An 11,251-nucleotide genomic window follows, 5' to 3' on the forward strand; every position below is an offset into this window, starting at 1 on the left:
AAGGACAAGGTAAGTAGAAGGTAAGTATCGATAATTTTTTATAATTAATCAGGAAAATTTGTTTCAGAATTAATTAATCTTTAATGCCACATCATCATTTCAACGTTACAGGCCGTTTCACAATATCATAAAGGTGTCTCACAACGCGAGTTTCTCGCCTCGGTGTGAACGTCGCTTTATTTTAATAAAGTTGCACAATTATTCAAATTGCGTATCTCGGCTTATTCGTTTAGTCGATACGATGCTTTTATTCCAGATAATTATTCCGATCGGAGGACTTTGAACCTCGTGATTGTTAAACTATGATCACGCACTCGGCCGTGACCATCACTCTATCATACAATGTTCGTGCGCTGAATTAACGAACGAGTATTCGGTGGTTAAATACAATGATTAATAATGTCCGCACAATATTCCGTATCCGCGTGACCCAATGCCCGTGGTTGTTATATACTCGATAATTGCACTTCCACTAATTAACAATGTATCCGAATTTCAACTCGCGTATTGTTGCTAACACTCGATTGTATTTGGCAATTAATTGCCCCTCGCTGTTGGTTAAGACGAGTAATTTTACGCGATAGTACGCGGGAGTTCTCGGTTGTAAAGTATAACGCGTATGCCGATCGTACAGAGTGTGATACGTGTGTTCGCCACGGCTATACCCGAGAGACTGCCTCGAGCGGTCGCTCTCGCTTGGGCTCCCCACTTATGCCGGATCGTTCCCACTCCCCGGAACTTTCTCGATCGTCTATTGTTCGCGGCCGGCACATCTGGCGCGATCATGCGAAAACACGATGATTTTCACTACCCTCTCGCGTGTCCTTTTGCGCATCGCCCGTTCTAGAAGGTTCCCGTGGAAATTTCCACGCGCAACGCAGTGCGAGAACCTTCCTTCCCTGGTACCGCTGCACCAGGTTTTCACTCCCGGAAAATGTTCGACGCGGACGACGTCGACCTATGCGCACCTCCTCGGAGATGCCCCTGAAGGTGAATTTGGGTGTTCTCCCTGTAGACGACGTCCGGGTGACGTCGATGTCGTCGGCCGTTGACGCCGACCCTCTGGCTGTGTCTCCCAGGTGCTGGTATCGCTGTTCCGGGCCACTGTTCCCGGAGATGATGCGTATCCTGGGGATCTTTGTCGGAGCTCGACGTCGACCCCCTAGGCGGGTGTCCCAGGACTTGGTACGACCACCGGATGGATAAGTTCCTGGCGAAGATGCGTTTCGCCCGGTTTTTGCCGGATCATGGCGCCGACCCCCTGGGAGGGTGTCCCAGGTCCTGGTAAGACCGTCGGATATATAAGTTCCTGGCGAAAGTGCGTTTCGCCCGGATTTGGCTGGACAATGGCGCCGACCCCCTGGGAGGGTGTCCCAGGTCCTGGTACGGCCGTCGGATATATAAGTTCCTGGCGAAAATGTGTTTCGCCCGGATTTTGTCGGACAATGGCGCCGACCCCCTGGGAGGGTGTCCCAGGTCCTGGTACGACCGTCGGATCAATAAATTCCTGGCGAAAATGTGTTTCGCCTGGATTTTGTCGGACAATGGCGCCGACCCCCTGGGAGGATGTCCCAGGTCCTGGTACGGCCGTCGGATATATAAGTTCCTGGCGAAAGTGCGTTTCGCCCGGACTTTGTCGGACAATGGCGCCGACCTCCTGGGGAGGTATCCCAGGTCTTGGTACGACCGTCGGGCATCTTTGTACCCGAAGCCGGTATCCTTTTCGGGAACCTTGCTTCGTCGGTAAATCTGGCGTCGCACATTCGTGCGCCAGGTATGCGGGATGGTCCTCTGGTCCATTGCCTCTGCCGGTCACTGCGGTTTGGGCGTCTCACGTTATCGATCCTCGCCTTCGTCCCCTCAGTCGGTATCTTCTCCATTGAGGATGCTCGTTGGATCGTTTCCGAACTCGCCTCCGAAGCGCGCGGTCGCAAGGTGTGAGTTGGCGATTTGTGCGAGCGAAAAGCGAAGTGCGAGTGTGAGAGATAGAGCGAGTGAGAGAGCGTGGAGAGTGAGAGGTGAGCTCGGTGAGGGAAAGGGAAGGTAGGAGAGTGGAGGCAGCGCGGAGGATAAGGGAGGAGAGTCCGTGGAGGCGAAGGAGAATTGGGAAGGTTGAGGTTAGAGAGACGAGCGTAGAAGGGGAAGGATAGAGAGCGCGAGAGTGAAAGGCTAGGGAATTCTGGGGACTTCGGGATAACGCCGGGAAGTAGTACGGCCGTAGAGTAGAGGATAGATGGCGCATTTTGCGGATAGGTTGGGGAAAGAGAGACGCGGAAGTACGGGGAATATAGATGAGCTTTCCAAGAGGAAAGGAAGTATAGAGGAGATGTTCAAGAGGAAGAGGGATAAAATAGAAAAGGAAGAGGGCGCGGGGGGGGAAGAGGACGAAGACTTCTCGAAGAGAAGCAACAAAACGGTGAGAACGCCACCAGGGGGGGCAGGGGGGGAGGATATGGATGTGAAGGGGTTGCTGAGAGGAATAAGGGAGGAGATGAGGGAGGGGTTAAGAGGAGTGAGAGAGGAGATTAGAGAGGCGGCGAAGGAGCAAAAGGAGGCAATGATGGAAGAAGTAAAGAAGATAAAAAGCGAATTGAAAGAGAGAGAGGAGAGGTGGAGAAGGGAGAAAGGAGAGCTCCAGAAAAGAATAGAGGACATGGAACGAAAGCTGGAGGGGATGCAGATGGAGGTAAAGGGAGGAGGTCTTGGGGGAGGAAGAAGTAGAGAGGAAAGCGGAGGAGGGCCGAGGGAGGAGGGGAGGGGAGAGACTGATTGGAAGGAGAGGGTGGAAAGGCTGGAAAGGAGGTACGAAGTAAAGGAGAGGGGAGAAAGGAGAAGAAACATTCTGATAAAAGGAGTGAAGGAAGATGCGGGAGGAATAAAGGGGGGAGTGGCGGAGGTGATGAAAAAGTTAGGCGTGGAGGTGAAGATAGAGGAGATTAGAAAAATAGAGGCGGGGAGAAGAGAGAAGGGGGGTATGGCAGTGGTGAAAGTGGGAAGTGAAGAAGAGAAGGCGAAAATAATGAGAAATAAGTGGAAACTGAGAGGCGAAAATACGTGGATAGACGAAGACTTGACATGGGAGGAAAGAAGGATAAAATGGAAGATAAACCAAGTGGCATGGAAGGCAAGAGGAGAGGGTAAAAAGGTACGGATAGGGATGGGAAGAGTATGGATAGAGGGGGAATGGTGGGTGTGGGATGAGGTTAGAGGTGTGCTTAGGAATGGCAGAGAGAGGTGCTGGGAGGAAGGGCAAGGGAAAGGAAAAGAAAATGAAAAAGAGGAAGACCAAAGGCAGGGGGAATAGAGGAGGGAGAGGAAACGGGTAGGGGGGAAGAAAGAGGAGCAGAAATGGAGAAGGATAAGAGAGAGGAGCTGGGTGGAAGAGTGGGAGAGGAAGAGGGGGAGGAGGGAGAGAGGAGAGAGAGAGGGGGGGGGGAAGTAGTATTTATAAGGTGGCCTTTTGAAATGTGGCGGGGCTAACAAATAAAGATAAAGAGTTTTGGAAAAGGCTGGAGGATTGGGACGTAATGGTGTTATGCGAAACGTGGGTGGACGGTAAGGGGTGGGAAAGGATAAAGGAAAAAATGCCAAGAGGCTACGTATGGGAAGTGCAGAGAGCAGGGAGGAAGAGCCGGAAGGGAAGGGCGATAGGAGGAATGATAGTAGGGGTGAGGGCAGGGATCAAAATGGAAAGAGAGAAGACGAAAAAAGAGAAGGAAGGGATAGTATTGATAAAAGTGAAACTTGGAAAAGAGTGGTGGAGGGTAGTGGGAGTATATATAAATAAGGATATGGACCGGAAGTTGGAAGACCTGAAAGAATGGGTGGAGGAGATTGAGAGGGGAGTGAGAGTGCTGATAGGAGGGGATTTTAACGCAAGGACCGGTAAGGAAGGAGGGTTCGTGGAAGAGGGAGAAGAAGAGATGGGGGAAGGAGAGAGGAGATCGAAGGATGGCAAAGTAAATGGGGAAGGAAAAAAGCTGTGTAGATTCCTGGGGGAACGTGGGTGGGCGATTTTTAACGGAGGAATAAGAGGTGATGAAGAAAGAGAATGGACGTATACAGGGGGAAGAGGGGAGTCGGTGATTGACTACGTGTTAGGGGACAGGAGGACAAGGGAAAGGGTAGAACGGGTGGTGGTAGAAGAGAAGGTCGATTCAGACCATCAGCCAGTGACAGCGTGGGTGGAAGGGTGGGAGGAAGGTATAGATAAGGGGCAGGGGGGAAGGAGCGGAAGTAAGAGAGGGGACTGGTCAGAAGAGGGCAGGAATAAATTTAGAGAGTTAATGGGGGACAGGCAAGTTCGAGGAGGGGGAGTGGAGGAAGAGTGGCAGAGGTTGAAGGGGAGGATAAGGGAGGTATTAAAGGAAGTGAATGGAAGGTGCAAAAAAAGCGGAGGAAGGGGCTGGTGGGATGAGGAATGTAGGGAGGGAAAAAAGAGAGTTGGCAACATGTTAAGGAAATGGAGAAGGGAAGGAGGAGAGGGGGACAGTTACAGGGAAGAAAAACAGCGATACAAGAAGCTATGTGAAAGGAAGAAAAAAAGAGAAGTGGAGAAATGGGAAGAGGAAGTAAAGGAGGTCAGGACGGAGGGGCAGGTATGGAAGGTGGTAAACAGGGAGAGAAAGAGGAGAAGGAGGGTGAATGAGGGAATTAGTATGCAGGAATGGGATGGGTACTTTAAAGAGTTGTTGGGAGGAGTGAATGGGAGGGTGGTGATGGGAACAAGGAGAGGAGGGGAGAGGAGGGAGGAGGAAGAGGAGATAAGGAGAGAAGAGGTGTGGGAGGTAGTGAGGAAGCTTAGAGAGAGAAAAGCGTTGGGAAGTGATGGAATTCCGAATGAGGTTTGGAAGTTTGGAGGGGAGGTTGTGAAAGAATGGCTATGGGAAGTGTGTAACAGAGTGTGGAAAGGAGAGGGATGGCCAGAAGATTGGAGGGAGGGAATTATAGTGCCTATAGGAAAACAAGTAGAAACTTGCACATTGTTTCCTCGTAGTTTTTAATTGTGCAAGTAGAAACTTGCACATTGTTTCCTCATAGTTCTTAAGTAAGTGTGCAAGTTTTTATTTTATTCGAGGTATAATTATCGGTATTTATTTGTTTTGGCTTCCTCATAGAGGAAGCTTTGTTAGCAAAGGTTCTGATTTCACACTTAACTCTTTTGGGGACTGCGTAAATAATTATATACATTCACTAAAAAATACTAAAAATACTTGTCCACTTAAAAACTAAAACAATACTTTATCGATAAAAAAAATCAGCCCGATATTATAAATATTTGAGATAGCGATTTAATTTTAATTCTATTATATTTTCCAGTCTTTTCTACCCCTATTTCATATATAATTGATTAAAATTTGGTTGATCAGATCAAGTTTTATAAAGCTTCTATGTATGTACGAATTCTTCGAAATTTCAAATGTGTGTAATACGAGATCTGATCAATCAAATTTTAATGAATTATATATGAAATAAGGGTAGAAAAAACTGGAAAATATAATAAAATTAAAAATAAATCGCTATCTCAAATATTGAGAAAGCGGCAGCGTAAAACACATTTTTCAAAAAAAGGAAAATCTGCATAAAATCTATACCGGTAGACCGATTTCAATAAAATTTGAGGAGGACATACTTTCTATGATACTCTATTTGTGTGCAAAAATTCAAACTGGTATCTAACAAATTGTAGAAGTAGATGCGTGTACAAAAATCCGTACACACACACACACACACACACATACATACATACTTCCGGACATTTTTTATTAATATGATTTTTTGACATTTTAGAACATTCTAAACCTATTTCCATCAAAATCTCGAAAAAAAATTTTTTCACCATTACAAAGCTTCCTCTATGAGGAAGCAAAAGGGGGAGGGGGAAAGAGTGGGGGACTACAGAGGGGTGACGTTAGCACAAACGGCATACAAAGTGTATGCTGCCGTACTGGCGGAAAGGTTGAGGAAAGAGGTTGAAGAGAAGGGCTTGCTGCCACCGAGTCAGACAGGGTTTAGAAGAGGGGTTGGGACCACGGACAACATTTACGTATTGAATCACCTGATAAACAGGCAAGTAAATGGAAAGAAAGGGAAGATGGTGGTGATGTTCGTGGACTTAAAAGCAGCTTTTGACTCGGTGGACAGGAGGATTCTAGTGGAAGCCATGAGAAAAAGGGGAGTAAGAGAGGGCTTGGTGGAGAGGTGTAAAGAACTGCTGGGGGAGACGATATGCAGAGTAAGGGTGGGGGAGGAGATGGGAGAGAGATTTTGGACAGGAAGGGGAGTCAGACAAGGGTGTCCGTTAAGCCCGATTCTGTTCACCTTGCTGCTGGCGGACATTGACGATGAACTGAAAAAAGGGGGCTGGGGTGGAATAAAGCTGGGAGGGAGAAAGATATATACACTGGCTTATGCAGACGATATAGCGATGTTGGCGGAGAATGAGGAAGATATGAAAGGAATGATAGGAAAACTGGAGGGGTATTTGGACAGAAAGGGATTGGTATTGAACAGTGAAAAAACGAAGATAATGAGATGCAGAAAAGGGGGAGGAAGATGGAAAAAGGTGAGTTGGAGGTGGAAGGGTAGGATAATAGAGGAGGTGAGAAAATTCTGCTACTTGGGATATGTAGTAAAATGTAATGGGAGGCAGGATGAACATGTAAAAGAGAGGACGAGGAGAGGGGCGGCGTTGCTGGGACAAGTATGGGGGATCGGAAAGAGGAGGTTTGGGGGGGATTGGGGTAGGAGAATATGGTTGTTTGATAAGCTGATTTGGACGGTGATAAGTTACGGAGTGGAAATATGGGGGTGGAGGGAAAGAGGGGAAATAGAGAGATTACAGAAAAGATATTTAAGGTGGGTGTTGGGAGTGGAAAGATGTATACCGGGATATATGATTAGGGAGGATTTACAAAGGGAGAAACTAAGAGGAAGGGCGGTTATGAGAGCATGGGGGTATGAGAAAAAATTGGAGGAGGGAAAGGGAGGGGAGTTGGCAAGGGAATGCTGGGAGGAGGTAAAGAGGAGGGCGAAAAGAGGGGTGAGCAGGGGGGGATGGGAGGAGGAGAGAAAAGAAGCGGTGGAGAGCAGGGGATGGATGATAGAGGAAGTGGAGGAGCTGAGGGAGGAGGGGAGGTGGAGGGGGGAGGACGTGCTTGAGAGAGAAAAGAGAATACAAAGAGAAGAGAGGTGGAAGGAGAGTAGGGGTGGCAAAATGTAACACGTGGTAGGGCAGGATAAAAGGGGAGGGGATACCGGAGTACTTAAAAAAGAACTGGGGAGAAAATAGATGGCAGAGGGTGGCTAGATACAGGCTGGGAGGTGGTATGAGGGGGGTGAAACATTGGATGACAGAGGAGAGAAGAGTGTGCAGGGTGTGTGGAGGGGGGGAGGAGACGTGGGAACACGTGTGGGAAGATTGTGCAGATTGGGGGGGAGGGAGATCATGGCAGGAAGCGGTGGGGGAGGTGTTGGGGGAAGAAGGGGAGGGGGAGAGATGGCTGAGGAAATTAGAGAGAGTAAGGGAGGGAGAGGGTGATGGAGGGGATTGGGAGGTAGGGGAGGGGAGGAGTGAATGAGAGAAAGAGGAGGAATGAGGAGATTGTAAACGGAAACGGAAGTCCACAGAGATAGGGAACTTGCGAGCGTGTGTGTGTGCGTAAAGATAGGTAGGGCGATTAGTATGTAAGGTTAATTGTAAAATAGGCTAAGGTAGGTTAAGTGATTGTAAAGGGTTGGGAACGTCCCTACAAAACGCCTTGCAACCCTGAGGGGAGCCAATAAATATATCTATCTATTAACCATACTCGGTAATTGTTCTTTTCCGTTACAGGGTCCTTGCCCCTCGGATGGATCGTCGCCGCTGCTGCTGCTGCTGCTTCTGCTGCTGCTGCTGCTGCTGACTTCCCGTATCCTCGCGCATCGTCGCATACTGGAAAACAACGATGGACAACGATGATTAATCTTGACATTTTGTTTCACACGTAACTATTCATTTATTTAAGATCGTTTATTGTTGTTTTTAATTGTGGCCGCTCTTGGTCGGTGCGTCCTCTCCAAGGAGGAGCAGGGAACGCGCACGTTCAAGCCCCGTCACCGCGACAAGGTGGCGACCACATCGACGAGGTAAGGGGATGGGGAAAGGTGAATGGGAAGGAAAGAGCATAGAAGTTTAATACTGTAAGTGTTTATTTGGCTAGTAATTAATCACTTGAAAGCATAATTAAAAGCACCGTTAAAACCGGTGCTTTTAATAGTGTTTTTAAGTAATTAATTATTAGCCAAAAAATCACTTACAGTATTAAATTTCTATAAGGGGGAATATGGGGATGAGGTTGAAGGAAATAAGGGAGGAAGGGGGAGCCAATGACAGCAGGTGGTGCAGCTGGTTTCTTTTTGTGCGGTAAAGGCGCGAGCTGGTCTTCAGAGCGGTAACTATTTAAGAGAGATGAGGCATGTCCACCGAGCCCCGTCCTGGGAATAAATCATTGTCGACAGGTAGATTAGCCCGATGGTGTGGGTGGGGGTGGTTTACTCTACCGCGGTCTGAAATAAAATACAAGACGATTAAATACAAGACGATTTGAAAACAAAATAGAGAAAGTAAATCTTATAGGTTTTTTATTTTATTACCGACGACGCTTTCGTCCACTGCTCGGCCCCGGCCGTGGATTCTCGGGGTCTTCTTCGGCGTCCTCATCATCGGTCGACGAGGTCGACGACGACGCCGGTGGTTCGCGCGTGGTGCTGAAAAGAAATAAAATTATTAACACGCACGCACGCACTCGCGCACGCACGCGCTCACACAGACACACGTACACGCACACCATGAACGAAATAAAATTCGAAACAAAATAGAGAAGGTATAGCGTTAGAGGTTTTATCTTACCGACGACGCTTCCGTCCACTGCTCGGCCCCGGCGGTTGATTCTCGGGGTCTTGTTCGGAATCCTCGTCGGACAAGGTCTACGACGCCGGTGGTTCGCGCGTGGTGCTGAAAAAAGAAATAAAATTATTAAAACGCACGCACGCACTCGCGCACGCACGCGCTCACACAGACACACGCACACGCACACCTCAGTTTTTTTTTCGCCGCCAGTATTAGTTGGCGTTCAATTTCCTTTTCGTAGGCCAGCCACATTTTTTTCTCTCTGGCCTTCTTTTTGGCCTCCTGTTTGGGCGTTAATTTTATGTAGAACTCGGGCGTATAACGCCACTTATTTGGATCCGCCTTGTCGTACGGCTCTGGTTCCCAGCGATCCAGATCCAAATGGGTGTTGAAATCTTCAGGCCGGTACGAGTCAATGGTATGGCGCCAATTCCAAGGCAGCTCGTTCCCCTTCTCCCAATAATACATGAATCTCTTGGCGGCTACCGACGCCGCCGCTCCGCCACCCGCTCGGACTATGACATTTTGTAAGTCGGCGTCTCGCTTCATCTGCCAATATTTGTATATTTTAAATTGGACGGTTTGCACGATCTCTTCTATGTCTGTAAGAATTATGTAAAAAAGATGAGTTATTTGTTACCGTTAAATGTGTAAGAAAAATTAAGTGTACACATACCAAGTGGCTCATGAATCGGGCTGCCGTCGCTGCTGCTCCCGCTCCTGCACTTTATCTCATTCTCGTTTTCCTCCGGACTGCTGCCGCTGTCGCTGTCTGTCATCTGTACGAAAAACGTAAACAATAAAATTTGTTCGGTAAAGTTTACCGAAGTAATAACAAAATATAACGACGATCGAATAGGTCTACCTTTTGCCCCGATGCTGTTCTCAACGACAGGCTCTTCTTTGTGGTGGATTCACACTGTAACGTAAGAAATACATTCCTTTCTAAAAAAAAAGGCATGTTAAATCGATACTCGCATCTCTCGAAGTCTTCTCGAAAGTCTCGAATTGCTTTGTTGGCTCTTTTCCGCGATGTTGATTGGTTTTCTTACGGCGATTACAGCTAACATCGCGGAGAACGAGTATTTGGTATTTTGACAAACGTGAGTCGAGAGGTTATTCAATTTCACGTCGCAAAATAATAACGTTGAATTAAAAAATAGTTATTTTTACGATTTGCTCGAAATTATTATATGTATCTATAGAGCGTCAAATCAGCTTTTTGCTTAATTAACATAGTTACAATTTCAGAATGTAACTGTAGTGGATGCAGAGAATGTGGAGGAGACTCTGAGAAAAATACTCGAAGGAGAAGCCAGGAGATCGATTGTGAAAGGCACAATGTATGCAGTATCACATTTGGGTGCTGCTGTGATCACTATCCACGTTTCAAACGCGAGCCTGATAAAATCGCAAGTTGTTGTAGCGACAGCAAAAGTAATAATAAATTCGATATCTTTAAAAATAAATCTTGAAAATTCCCATATTTTAAATATTCTTGCACGATAATTTTGAGATTACTAGGAAGAACTTTTTGTACTTTTTTTAAATTAAGATATTAATACGTCTAGAATGTTATGTTTAAACATTTTAGATGGATATAACATATTTAAATATAGAACCATTATTTGACATGTATAAATACAAGTTTCAAATATTTCATAAAATTAAACGGTGCATTTTACCATTACATAGAAAAAGATAAACTGTGAACTAGTACAGTCAATTCAGGTGCAGAGAGCAAACCCCCAGGCCTCTCATTTGTCTGTTATTTTTCGAAGAACCTCCCGAAGTACAAACACACGTGCACGCAATGGTGCTGAAGTTAGTGAACAAAATATACTTGTCTCACTTTACTTAACCGTGCACTTGTGTGTGCATCAGTTCCAAAAGTTCTTCGAAAAGGAATAAACCTATTAAATTCAAAAACAGGTCTTGGCTGGTTTGAGTTCAATAAAATGATCTTAATTTAATACATAAAATCTTTTATTATTTTGATTATCTGACAGACTGGATATACTACTTCATTAATCCGATCGGGAGCAAACATGTTAAGTTTAGCAAACAAATTATTATCTTCGATCTCTTCTTTCTTTGGTCGAATCTTTGATTTTTTAAACCGCTGTATTTTCTTTTCAGATTTTGATTTATTGGATTCTTGGACTAGTGATGTTAATTACTTTCACCTAAACTACGTGAGAATACAGAATAGAAGACAAAATTTACTATAATTTATATATTACTACAATTTACGTTGATTAAAATTTACCTTGAATTTATATAATTACAGATACAAGCTGAAAGGCAGAGTTTAAGCTGTGATCCACAAACTCGAATTGCATATCTCGCTGAGAGCTAATT

At 46.1% G+C, this 11,251-nt stretch overlaps 1 protein-coding gene across 1 annotated transcript; it reads left to right on the forward strand.

The window, feature by feature from the left end:
• The first annotated feature begins 2,233 nt into the window (after window positions 1–2,233).
• Window positions 2,234–3,319, forward strand: LOC143904834 (uncharacterized). The gene has a single exon (XM_077419794.1). It carries the CDS (start codon window positions 2,234–2,236, stop codon window positions 3,302–3,304), a length of 1,071 nt encoding a protein of 356 aa, XP_077275920.1. The 3' UTR covers window positions 3,305–3,319.
• The last annotated feature ends 7,932 nt before the right edge of the window (window positions 3,320–11,251 follow it).

Source organism: Temnothorax americanus, unplaced genomic scaffold (genome assembly GCF_048541705.1).
Source record: "Temnothorax americanus isolate GAGA-0224 unplaced genomic scaffold, ASM4854170v1 Scaffold59, whole genome shotgun sequence".
NCBI lineage: Eukaryota > Metazoa > Arthropoda > Insecta > Hymenoptera > Formicidae > Temnothorax > Temnothorax americanus.